The sequence below is a fragment of the Oncorhynchus keta genome, chromosome 37 (genome assembly GCF_023373465.1).
Source record: "Oncorhynchus keta strain PuntledgeMale-10-30-2019 chromosome 37, Oket_V2, whole genome shotgun sequence".
Classification (NCBI taxonomy): domain Eukaryota; kingdom Metazoa; phylum Chordata; class Actinopteri; order Salmoniformes; family Salmonidae; genus Oncorhynchus; species Oncorhynchus keta.
In genome coordinates, this window is record NC_068457.1 from 16,776,727 (window position 1) to 16,790,005 (window position 13,279).

Genomic DNA, 13,279 nt, shown 5'->3' on the forward strand with positions numbered 1-13,279 from the left:
TTGGTGGTGTGTTGAGACATCCACATTGTGTTCCAGTGGTATAGACTGACTTGGTGGTGTGTTGAGAGAGAGACATCCACATTGTGTTCCAGTGGTATAGACTGACTTGGTGGTGTGTTGAGAGAGACATCCACATTGTGTTCCAGTGGTATAGACTGACTTGGTGGTGTGTTGAGAGACATCCACATTGTGTTCCAGTGGTATAGACTGACTTGGTGGTGTGTTGAAAGACATCCACATTGTGTTCCAGTGGTATAGACTGACTTGGTGGTGTGTTGAGAGACATCCACATTGTGTTCCATTGGTATAGACTGACTTGGTGGTGTGTTGAGAGAGAGACATCCACATTGTGTTCCAGTGGTATAGACTGACTTGGTGGTGTGTTGAGAGACATCCACATTGTGTTCCAGTGGTATAGACTGACTTGGTGGTGTGTTGAGAGAAAGACATCCACATTGTGTTCCAGTGGTATAGACTGACTTGGTGGTGTGTTGAGAGACATCCACATTGTGTTCCAGTGGTATAGACTGACTTGGTGGTGTGTTGAGAGAGAGACATCCACATTGTGTTCCAGTGGTATAGACTGACTTGGTGGTGTGTTGAGAGAGAGAGACATCCACATTGTGTTCCATTGGTATAGACTGACTTGGTGGTGTGTTGAGAGAGAGACATCCACATTGTGTTCCATTGGTATAGACTGACTTGGTGGTGTGTTGAGAGAGAGAGACATCCACATTGTGTTCCAGTGGTATAGACTGACTTGGTGGTGTGTTGAGAGAGAGACATCCACATTGTGTTCCATTGGTATAGACTGACTTGGTGGTGTGTTGAGAGAGAGACATCCACATTGTGTTCCAGTGGTATAGACTGACTTGGTGGTGTGTTGAGAGAGAGACATCCACATTGTGTTCCATTGGTATAGACTGACTTGGTGGTGTGTTGAGAGAGAGACATCCACATTGTGTTCCAGTGGTATAGACTGACTTGGTGGTGTGTTGAGAGAGAGACATCCACATTGTGTTCCAGTGGTATAGACTGACTTGGTGGTGTGTTGAGAGAGAGAGACATCCACATTGTGTTCCAGTGGTATAGACTGACTTGGTGGTGTGTTGAGAGAGAGACATCCACATTGTGTTCCAGTGGTATAGACTGACTTGGTGGTGTGTTGAGAGAGAGACATCCACATTGTGTTCCAGTGGTATAGACTGACTTGGGCGATGTGTTGAGGGAGACATCCACATTGTGTTCCAGTGGTATAGACTGACTTGGTGGTGTGTTGAGAGAGAGGGAGGCATCCACATTGTGTTCCAGTGGTATAGACTGACTTGGTGGTGTGTTGAGAGAGAGAGACATCCACATTGTGTTCCAGTGGTATAGACTGACTTGGGCGATGTGTTGAGGGAGACATCCACATTGTGTTCCAGTGGTATAGACTGACTTGGTGGTGTGTTGAGAGACATCCACATTGTGTTCCAGTGGTATAGACTGACTTGGTGGTGTGTTGAGAGAGAGACATCCACATTGTGTTCCAGTGGTATAGACTGACTTGGTGGTGTGTTGAGAGAGAGACATCCACATTGTGTTCCAGTGGTATAGACTGACTTGGTGGTGTGTTGAGAGAGAGACATCCACATTGTGTTCCAGTGGTATAGACTGACTTGGTGGTGTGTTGAGACATCCATGTTGTTTTCTTTTCATACTGTTATTACTGTTGTGTGTGGGTCCTCTCTCACTGTTTATAGGTTGTTTTGTTGTTGTTCTTAAAGTCAATCACAATTTTTGTGAGATCATGGCTGACCGAGCATCCCATTGGTCACATTGTAAAAATTGTGGGTGCTGCTGGACATGGTTTGAGGAAGACGAACAGCGAAAAGGGTTATTTTTTTGAGACTGGCTAACGGACTTTGTGTATTTTGTTCATGGTCACAGAGTTGGAACAGCAGACACGCAAGGCCCTGGAGCTGGAGCAGGAGAGGAAGAGAGCCAGGGAGGAGGCGGAGAGGCTGGAGAGGGAGAGACAGGCAGCGGAGGAGGCCAAGGCGGAGCTGGCCAGGCAGGCCGCTGACCAGATGAAGAACCAGGAACAACTGGCCGCTGAGCTGGGCGAGTTCACCGCCAAAATAGCCCTGTTGGAGGAAGCCAAGAGGAAAAAGGAAGAGGAGGCCACTGAATGGCAGCAGAAGGTAACCACCTCCCTACGTTCTACACTGTGTCCTGGTTACAAAATAGACTACACTGTATAGAATCAGTCAGTTGTAGGTTGTACTGAAATGTTCTATAACGTTGCACCTTCCTGAATAAGTCCCATAACTCGCCAGCCCTCCCCTTCTCCCCAGGCCATCTCAGCCCAGGACGACCTGGAGAAGACCAAGGAGGAACTGAAGACTGTGATGACGATCCCGTCGACGCCAGCGGGCGGCTCCACGGAGAGCGAGCACGAGGAGCAGGACGAGAACCACGCCGAGGATGCCGCCGAGCTCTCCCTGGAGGGCGTGAGTGCCCTGGACCTGCGCAGCGAGGAGGAGCGCGTCACCGAGGCCCAGAAGAACGAGCGCCTCAAGAAACAGCTGCAGGTCGGTCCCCTCTGACCTCTAACCTTTAACCCCAAGACCTGAAGACCTCCCCTTAAAGGGCCTTCTTTAGTTGCTTGATGGCGTTAACTGTCAGTGAGAGGTTTCAATCAATCAACCCTCTCTCTACCCCCCCACCCCCGTTCTCCACCTCTCTCTACCCTCTCCCTTTCTCTCCTCCAGGTGTTGAGCTCGGAGCTGGCTGAAGCCATAGACGATACCATGAAGACCCAGAATGACATGCTTCACGCGGAGAACGTGAAGGCCGGGAGAGACAAGTACAAGACCCTACGTCAGATCCGCCTGGGCAACACCAAGCAGCGCATCGACGAGTTTGAGTCCATGTGATCTGTTCTGGGTTCCCCCATCCGTTCGTTGGCGACTCGCTTTTCGCTGTCCCTCCTACACTCACCCTTTACCCCGTACCCATAACCGCAAAGGTTCCAGAGGGCACGGCCGCCACCGCCTCAAACTTTGCCAAAGCTCTGCCCGCATCTCCATCAGGAATCGGGCGCAAGCAACGCTTTGCACCATTCCAAAAGTGGTATTCTCCTTGTATTGCAAAGGATGTGTCTGTGCTTTGCTTTCAAATATCTAGTGTGGAGACGCAAGAAAAACCAAAATGGGAAAGATTAGATTTTTAAGCGAACAGGGGTATGGAAAGCTTTGTTGTTCTTGCCAGAAATCTAGTATGCAATGCTTTAGTATTACTGACTCTTGTCTTCAGTTGAACGTATTGATGCTGTCTGGTACTTTCAAACCTTTTTGCTTTTGTTCTGATCTATGGTTATAACACGTTTTATTGAAGCTCTGTTTGTTAAGTTCTCTGTTCTCATTGATAACTTTGACGGTAGATTGGTCCGAGGCTGGTAGAGGCTTGTTAGTTAGGGGATCGATCCATTCAGGTATGTTGTGAACAATTTTCAAAGCATTGAATTGTTTTCAAAGATATGAGCCTATGAGTAACAGGGTTGACTTGTTGTGCTCCACCCACTCAGTCTCCTACCACAAAATGGCCAAAAAGAGTAGAACCAGCTCTCCTGCTTTTACACTATGATTTGACTATTAGATATTCAATGTTTTCTTTTGGAGAAAAATACATTAAGAAATGAATAGTTTCACCATAGTAAAGTGAGTTCAGTTGTCGTAACAGGGTTGACCTTAAAATGAGAGAACAGGTTTTTTTGTAACCTTAAACTGAATCACTAATCACATGAAATAAAGTCTTCAGAAATGTCTTCGTCAAAGCAACAAAATAACTATTGCTTAACAATGGTGGTGAAAACCTGGAGAAATTGTTAACTGGGTTAAAATCTTCTTGGGAGGCGAATGCTGAATTTTGCCACTAAGTCTTTATTCATATAAAAATCTGATTTATTGAATTTACCATGTGGTCTATATTAAAGGGCACTTCATTTGAAAAGAACAGGCTTTTAAAATGTCTATTGATTCACCATTTCTACTTAAAATATCAAAGGGAAGTCATTTTGTTGAACGGCCGTACCATCTAGACTCTGAGCATCAGTGCAAAGCCACTACACCAGTCTTGAGGAGAGGCGTGAGTCTTGATGAATGAAAGACTGGTCTCCAATGGGAAGCCAATGATTTCACGTGATACGGTTGTAGAATATAGTGACATTTGATTTGGTGCTCAAGGATAAATAATGTTGTGAAACACATTTGGTCTGAGATAAGCTGATAGTATGATGGAGATAAGCTAATTGGTGAGGTGTGTGTGTGCGAGAGAGCGAAAGCTGTTAGTTTAGATCCTGTGAGCTGACTCCTAATGTTTCATGTCCAGTCACCAAAGATGGTTCCCTCTGCCTACCAGCTCACAAAGGCCTGGAAAAGACTGAGATGCTTAAGTGCTGTGAGAGTGCCAGTATTGTCTGTCTGCATAGTAGTGACTTTTTGAAGAGGCAAACCATGGTCTTTCTGGCTGAAGAGCCCATGAAAATGTTAGTCCTCATCAGAGGACAGATCTCTACCTCAATACTGTAACCATGGTGACTGACCAAACAAACACTCGGTCTCAGATCCCCTCCCACAGATTAAGTTTTGACTGGCTTGACAAATTCAGACTAGGAGGCGATGTAGCTTTATTGGTTAACGTTTCAACTGAAATGAGTGCTATTTTTGTGCCAGGTGTACTTTAAAGCGATGACACATTGAAGTGTCACTAGTGGAGACAATTGATGAAAAAATGATTAAGTTTGGAGCTAGTTTTACATGGTGGTCTCTCTGAGATTATACCTTCTGTTACTGAAGTTTAAATTATACAGATCAAAGGTCACGCAAGCCAAGCCATTCCAACCCTGAGGACACGGCTGTGCGTCTGCAGTGGACTGTTCTGATACTGTGCAGTAGTAAGGTTGAGAACGTCCGTGACCCAGGCTGTGTAGACATGGTGTCTGTGTCCTGTGGTAGTGGAGCTGGTTTGACTGGTTATCATGAAGCTCTGTTTGGACTCGGGACCTGCATGTCTGCCGACAGTCAACTGGGGCCAGAATAGGACCATGTTTCTCCTCTGCTGCTGGACAGATCTGCTCACCATTCTCTCTCTGCCACAGCTGTCAGCAGGATGGATGGAAACTCTATGGCAGAGTGCCACCATTTTAGGACTGTGAAGAGACAGACCAGTGCAGATGTTAGAGGTGAATGTGCCCCCCTATTTATACGCTCTCATTAGAGGGACCCAGCCTCTTGGGTCAACCCCCCTCAATGTTATGTTCAGTGGGAATAGAGGACAGGCCAATAAATATTTTCAGACCTTGATCTTTTCACTTACTGCAAATCATATTAACTCTAGCATTGTGGATAAATGTTACTGGTAAGTTTTGAATTAACGGGAGTGTTCAGATTGCAAATTTTAAACTGATGGAATGTATTTTTTGTTATGCTACACTAGACAGCTGGTTTAAGTTGAGAGTTTTAATCTGGAGGACATTGAAGGGGCTTGACCCAAACCTGCCTTTTCGCTAACCCAGTGAGTGTCCAAATATAGGGGTTGTATTTGCCATAGCAGGTGAAAAAACTGTGCTTCCAACTTATTTTTGTAACGTGTTCCAAGATCAAACTATCTACCAGCATGCATCAGTAGCTCACTGGAGGTGAAAAGAGAACTACTCTACATGCCAGCATCCCCCATATTTAGGGCAGGGTGCATTGAGTTGGGCTTTTCCCATTGGCTGAGCCTGTTAGCCTGCTTGTGTCACCTCCAGTGAGAGCCGTGTCAGTGATGCCTGTGTTGGAACCAGCTGTCATGTATGTGGTTCAGTTTTTCCTTATGTTCATACTAGCGTTTCTGTAAGATAAAGGCCCGGGTGGAGCTTAGTCCATTGGTTTCACAATAAAAGTTTAAAATGAAGTTGCCTTTTTATATATTTAACAAATATAGTATTGGTTTAAATGATTGGTACCTCTGACACCAGTAAAAGTTATGTTGATCAGTGATTCTTTAGACAAACCTCGAACAATACTGTTCATGCATGGTTTAATTAATGTCATCTTGATGCTTGGTTATAACAAGAACATACAATGAGCAGTTCATCTTTTGATCTGAAAATTTGAATTTTCTCAGTGTCCTATCTGGTCAGCTGCCACTAACATCTGATCACATCAGGAAATGTAAAGCCCAATTAACCATTTAGTTAACTGCAATAATTGCCATTGAGTTGTTGCATATCAAATTGGTGTTTTTATTTGAACTTGCTCAAACAGCTTGGAACCATGGGCAGCGTCATTGTGGCCATCTCCATTTTGAAGTAGTCAATTTACGTCTGAGTTGGCAAACAAATGGAAAGGGTGCACACTGCCACCTAGAGTGTGTTTTAAAATTGCATAAAGCCAAGGTTGGTGATGGAATGTTTCCTCACAAGTATAATTAATTGGTTGACCCCTCCTGATGACCTGGATGGAATTATGTGATCCTTCTTTAACCCATAGGAAGTCCCACCTAGCTGACGACTTCAAACTCGTTGCCCATGCTAAAACAGGCTTTTGGGCATTAGTCCTCTTATCTCTATGGATGAAACCCCGTGAGTCAAATGGTGTCACACACAGGGTTGCCAGTTCAAATCCCAATGATACTAATCACATTTCAAAACTAACAGTCTAAATGAACAGCTTTAAATATGTGAAAAAACAAGCGTGGTGCCCTCCCCCCTGTTGGTGTAGTGGACTAGGCACTGGGACCAGAAGGTCACAGGTTCTAATCTTGATTATGAGGATTGAAGCCTTGTGGGGTTTTTTTATAATCAAATGAAAACTCCAATCTGAAATATAGTAAATGTTATTCTAAGTACATTAAATTCTGTCTGGTGTTCTGGAAATTAGTGACAACTCATCACATCTGACAAGACTATGCCTTTCCAACAAAACAAGGACAACCAATTGTTAATGAAGAATACTATATTTGATAGGCACGGAGTTGTCAAGCTAATATGATACAATTGAGAGAACACGGCTAACACTTTATTTTAAGGGTCCGTTATAAACCATTTATATGGCATTTGCAAACAGTACACTCACACAAATGTATATATTTCCTTAAATATCCTGTGTTACCAGGTACTGCTGAAATTACATTGGTCACTCAACATCAAAGTATAAATAGCGCTCACTTCAGATCAGGGTCTGCAAAAAGACTAATGTTTATTAAATGGTGAACACACTTTATAGATGACTTATTACGGTCGATTAAAATAAAGTGTCACCAAAACATGCATAACAGTTTGCTGAACATGGTTCAGAGTATTTGATGTGTCATAAGCACAATGCCGTGTAAAGGCATGACTTTTTGCCCACGTCCGGGCCCTCACTGACACACGGTGCCAGAGAGAAGGTTTTTCATTACATAACAAAATGATTGTTTACCAACCCACTGCATATTTCACGCAGCAGTTCCCCATTTCACCGAGCTGGCCACTTGGGTTCAACCCAGCCAAGGCTATTCTCCATCCCAAAAGGTCAGAATAGCTCACATTTTCATGTATCTAATTTGATTAATATTCCTAAACATGTCTAAAAATAATAAAATGTTTCCTGGAATATCTCATACAGTATTAGAGTTTAAAATGCACCAGCTACATATAAACAGCTTTTCATGAATCGATTACACACCTACTTTCACTTAGAAAGTAGCAACTATATATATACACACAGGTATATAATCCTAAATGAACGATACCAATTGTATCAACAAAGAAAAGCGTTCTCTTGTCTACCAGGGATTGTGCCGGTAACTGTAACAGATTGTCTACATCAAGCCAAGTGCTCTGAGCCCTTTGGATAGGTCTTCAGGGAAAACAACCAAAGGGAATTATCTTGGGGTTTGAGCTTGAGTCTACCGTGTCTGTAGCAGCTGCAGGCTTGGAGCCAAAAACGAGGGGCCAGAGACGTCCCTTACTAAAACTTAGACAACAAGACACTGATGTGCCCGCCTCTAGATCTACTGCAAGACATTCTCTCAACTGAGAAGACTAACTCAGCCACCTACTATCATAACAACAACAGGCGCAAAAAAAAGAGAAACAAATCAATTACACCAATTGAACACAGAAGATATACACATCCCCAACAACCAAGAATCTGTTGATAAATGGTGGCCAATTAGGGGGTGAATGTTTCCAAATGGAGTAGAAAATATAGAATAGAAGATTAGGAATATAATCAGATCCCTCGGAATCCACAGTTCGTTTTTAAAATGTTTCAAACTGTGACTTGTAAATCAATGCATATCCTCACCTGCACATGATTAACACTGAAGTTATCCACAAACAAATATACAGTCAAACAAATTCAAACCCTTATATTGTCAAAACTACAACTAACTGTTATGAATAGGGAGAGAGTAGTAGTCTAGCTGGACTCAGTAGCCAGACTGGGACTTCTCAGCCAAGATGGCGGCAGCTAGCTGCTGGGCGTCCGTCACATGGGGGTTCCTCCCCATAACCCGGCCCACCAGCTCAGAGGGGAAGATGTTACACAGGTTGAGATAGACCTTACCCCGCACCTCCCCGTACCGGCTCAGGGTGGGGGGCTCCTGGTGCATGTGGTGGAGGGGCATGGACGGGTGGGATGGGTGAGGGGGGTAGGGTGGGTGAGGGGGCTGAGAGGAGTAGGGTTGATGAGAGGGGTGGTAAGAGTGTGTGGTCTGTCCCCATGGAGATGTGTGTCCCCATGGAGATGTGTGTCCCCAGCCTACATCGTGGGTCTCTGGTAGACTCTGGTAGGTCTCATAGCAGGACTGAGGGGGTTGGCTGCAGTAGGGATCCCAGGAGAAGGCTTTCCTGGGGGGCGGCGGAGAGCGTTCGTACAGCCGGGAGTCTGACAGGGTCTCTAGCCGCGTGTTGGCCAGGCAGCGGCCCAGAGGGGAGCCAGCAGAGTAGGGGCCGGACTGGGACACAGAGGGGTAGTCTCCAGGGCAGCTGGAGCGGGCGCCTACGGCCTGGTGCTGGAGGGGAGGGGGGAGGGGGTACAGAGGACGCTTCAGGTGGGGGTCAGGGGGCTCGTCATGGGGGAAGCTGTGGCCCCGTGCCAGGCTCTGGTGATAGCCATAGAGGACAGAGGTGTGGGGGGAGGGGTGGTGTGGCTCGAGCAGGGGGGCAGAGTGTTGAGAGTACAGGCGGTTGTGTTGATGGTGCTGATGGTGGGTGTATTTGTCCAGCAGAGGGCCTGGGCAGCACAGACAGGAGGCTCGCTCTCCGTACGAGTCACATCCGCTGCTGACACAGTCTGACGAGCCCAGCAGACGCAGGTCGGTGTCCAGCGGGAAGCGGGACTCCGGATTCCTCTGTGCTGCCAGGCCAGAGTGGGCCGGCGTCACTGAGTAGTAGCTCAGATCTGGAGGGTCACAGCTGGAGGAGTAGGGGTCAGGGTGGGGGTGCGGCAGGGTCATGTAGGGTGTGTCCCTGCCCAGGCTCGGTGGCTGTTCCTGGGGGTCGCTGAGGGCAGAGGAGGGGGGTCCTCCAGGGGCAGGGGACAGAGTAATACTCCCACTACAACAACTACTCCCACTACTACTACTGAGGCTGTTGCATTTCTCAGCGTGTCTCAGCTTGTCCTCTGCCTCGCCGTAGGACAGCGCCCGGATGCTGGGGTCACACTGCCTTTTGGGGGCAGAACCTCTCTTGGTGCCCATCGCTACATTGTTGGGCACGCTGTGGCTCTTCACCAGCCCGGCCTCGCCAGACTGGCCCTTGGCGCTAGTAGAGGTGGCAGAGGTCTTGGCGCTGGCACGCAGCTCGTCTGCCACCGAGCGCTGGCACTGGGCACTCCTCTCCGGGTGGTAGTACTTACACTTCTGGCCGTAAGTGCACTTCTTGCCTAAAGAAAGGGGGAGAAAGGTTAGGGTACTGGTTCGCACACAGGCTAGTGATGTGGTAGTGGTTCACTTAGAAAGTAGCAACCCAATGCATCTTCAGCACCAGTAGCTGGATATCATCCAGCTGATGAAGAAATGATTCATTCACATTATAACACTGGGAGAAGTCTTCATCATGAGGGGAGGGAGGGTGAAGTGATGAACGTACTAAAGAGTTAATAATAATGGCGGGGCCCACCGTAAGGACAGGGCTGCTTCTTGTGCTCTGGCATGATGGGACGTTTCCTCAGGAAGTTCTCCAGACTGGGACCATGACGACCTAGAGGGTCATCAGGAGGCATGAACCTGGGAGGGAGGGAGGAGCGAGAGAGGGGAGGGGGAGGAGCGAGAGAGGGGAGGGGAGGGGGAGGAGCGAGCGAGGGGAGGGGCGGGGGGGGAGGAGCGAGGGTGGAGGGTGGAGGAGGGGGGTGGAGGGGGTGGAGGAGCGAGCGAGGGAGGGGGTGGAGGAGCGAGCGAGGGAGGGGGTGGAGGAGCGAGCGAGGAGGGGGGTGGAGGAGCGAGCGAGGGAGGGGGAGGAGCGAGCGAGGGAGGGGGGAGGAGCGAGCGAGGGAGGGGGGAGGAGCGAGCGAGGGAGGGGGAGGAGCGAGCGAGGAGGGGGGAGGAGCGAGGAGGGGGGAGGAGCGAGCGAGGGGGGAGGGGGAGCGAGCGAGGGGGGCGAGGGAGGGGGGAGCGAGCGAGGGAGGGGGGAGGAGCGAGCGAGGGAGGGAGGGGGAGCGAGCGAGGGAGGGAGGGGGAGCGAGCGAGGGAGGGAGGGGGGAGCGAGCGAGGGAGGGAGGGGGAGCGAGCGAGGGAGGGGAGAGGAGCGAGCGAGGGAGGGGGAGGAGCGAGCGAGGGAGGGGGAGCGAGCGAGGAGGAGGGGGGAGCGAGCGAGGGAGGGGGAGGAGCGAGCGAGGGAGGGGGGAGGAGCGAGCGAGGGGGGGGAGGAGCGAGGGGCGGAGGAGGAGCGAGGGGGAGGAGCGAGGGAGGGGGGGGGGAGGAGGGAGGGGGAGGGAGGGAGGGGAGGAGCGAGGGAGGGAGGGGGAGGAGCGAGGGAGGGAGGGGGAGGAGCGAGGGAGGGGGAGCGAGCGAGGGAGGAGGGGGAGCGAGCGAGGGAGGAGGGGGAGCGAGCGAGGGAGGAGGGGGAGCGAGCGAGGGAGGAGGGGGGAGCGAGCGAGGGAGGGGAGGAGCGAGGGGCGGAGGAGCGAGCGAGGGGGGGAGGAGCGAGGGGAGGGAGCGAGGGAGGGGGAGGAGCGAGGGAGGGAGGGAGGGGGAGGAGCGAGGGAGGGAGGGAGGGAGGGGGAGGAGCGAGGGAGGGAGGGAGGGGGAGGAGCGAGGAGGGGGAGCGAGCGAGGGAAGAGGGGAGGAGCGAGGGAGGGAGTGGGAGCGAGCGAGGGGAAGAGGGGAGGAGCGAGGGAGGGGGGAGGAGCGAGGGAGGGGGGAGGAGCGGGGGGAGGAGCGAGGGGGAGGGAGGGGGAGGAGCGAGGGAGGGAGGGGGAGGAGCGAGCGAGGGAGGGGGAGGAGCGAGGGGGAGGAGCGAGGGAGGGAGGGGGAGGAGCGAGCGAGGGAGGGGGGAGGAGCGCGAGGGAGGGGGGAGGAGCGAGGGGGAGGAGCGAGGGGGAGGAGGGGAGGAGGGAGGGGGAGGAGCGAGGGAGGGAGGGGGGAGGAGCGAGCGAGGGGGGGAGCGAGGGAGGGAGGGGGAGGAGGGAGGGAGGGGGAGGAGCGAGGAGGGGGGAGCGAGGGAGGGAGGGGGAGCGAGGGGAGGGAGGGGGAGCGAGGGAGGGGGAGGGAGCGAGGGGAGGGGGAGGGAGCGAGGAGGGAGCGAGGGAGGGGGGAGGGAGGGGGGAGGGAGCGAGGGAGGGGGAGGGAGCGAGGGGGAGGGGGGAGTGAGGGAGGAGCGAGGGGGGAGAAGCGAGCGAGGGGGGGGGCGAGCGAGGGAGGGGGGAAGCGAGCGAGCGAGATTAACATACTTAATCCTATACAGCCAAGTATTAACATAATGAACATCATACCCCTTCTAGGCTAAAGCATATGGACGCTAAGCCGGAGTCGTATCACTCCTTCCTTACTTGTCGTTGACAAACGAGTACATGAGCAGCCGCTCGTCAATTAACTTCTTCCACTCTGGCTTCTCACTGGCCAGGTCGCGGTAGTTGTCGTTGGAGACGATGATGCCGTCGGACTCGTAGGCCAGCTTGACAATGAAACGGTCGTCATAGCAGACCACCCGGCGACCCTGGACTCGACGAGACGGAGTGAACACCAAGATCTTGTCCTTCTCCAGACGACGTAAAATATCCTGGTCTAGAGAGAGAGAGAGAGAATTGGAGAACCGTGTAATCCAGTGAGCACTGAGGCCCATCTGACATATGTATGTGAACTCTCAGGTGTGTGTGTGTGTTTACCTGTGATGAGGGCGTCAGGGCGGGACTGCTCTTTCTTCCAGGAAGGCACAAACACAGTGATGTCACGGTGACCTCGCTCCAGAAACCAATCAACAGCCAGCTGGATACCGTAGCAGGAGAACACCTCCTTATTGCCATGGCTACCAGAGACAGATGTTAATTACCTTACAGGCTCTAACATCATATCAACAATATATAGGTGACTTTGACAACAGTTACACAGCTACCTTTACAACGGGCTATAATGGAGGAAATAGGCATTGTGTGTTTTCTGTAATCAAGATGACAGTCTATGGTCCATAGACCCTCACCTCATTGCCACGTTGCTACCGTCCAGGACGACGGGCCGCAGGTTATCCTTGTCCCCCAGGAGGAGGTCTGTCTGATAGGGGCAGTCTGTCCTCCCCTGCTGCGCCTCCACTGCCTCCACATACCCACAGGTAGAAGAGGAGGAGCAGGAGGATGAGGGGGTGGGCTGTGAAGCCGTGGACCCAGTCAGCTGTTGGTTTGTCTCGAACTTACGGCCCAGTTTGACCAGCTCTCCCAGTATGTCGTTGATGAGCGTGTACGGCCCCAGCTTGGCCAGCACCAGCCGCACCAGCTCCTCTGCGTAGCCCAGCTTCAGAGCAAACTCCAGCTTGGACTGGTACTCCCTCAGGGCTTCCCCGGATGAAGGCTCCCCTGACGGAGGGTCAGGAGGCCCCTCGCACCCCAGGTCCACACAGGGAGTCCTGCATAGAGGTTGGTGGGTGTTGGGAACAGGCACACCATCTAGCTCAGATACGGACACTCCTCCAGCCGGGTTAGAACCGGTGCTCTTTCGGGCTGGCTCCGGGTCACTGTCGAACCCAGCGCTCTCCTCCCCCACCACCTCCCCCTCCTTCCCCCCAGGCGTGGACAAGCTGCAACTGCCCTCGCAGGCCTCTTCCTCCTCCTCGCCCGGC

At 51.2% G+C, this 13,279-nt stretch overlaps 2 protein-coding genes across 2 annotated transcripts in view; one reads left to right on the forward strand and one right to left on the reverse strand.

Moving 5' to 3' along the window:
- Positions 1 to 5,937, forward strand: part of LOC118370280 (radixin-like) — a 45,086-nt gene extending 39,149 nt beyond the window's left edge. Inside the window, exons 12-14 of the mRNA XM_052499286.1 lie at positions 1,930 to 2,183; positions 2,337 to 2,573; positions 2,754 to 5,937. Coding sequence (XP_052355246.1) covers positions 1,930 to 2,183; positions 2,337 to 2,573; positions 2,754 to 2,918 — 656 coding nt within the window. The 3' untranslated portion in view covers positions 2,919 to 5,937. The remainder of the gene's footprint in view (positions 1 to 1,929; positions 2,184 to 2,336; positions 2,574 to 2,753) is intronic.
- Positions 5,938 to 8,202: 2,265 nt separating this feature from the next.
- Positions 8,203 to 13,278, reverse strand: LOC118376580 (probable ribonuclease ZC3H12C; the record flags this gene model as incomplete). Its single annotated transcript, XM_052498897.1, has 5 exons — positions 8,203 to 9,896; positions 10,133 to 10,239; positions 12,000 to 12,234; positions 12,336 to 12,475; positions 12,647 to 13,278. Coding segments are annotated over 5 exons (2,571 nt in total), but the record flags the coding sequence as incomplete, so codon positions are not given.
- Between the last annotated feature and the right edge of the window lies 1 nt (position 13,279).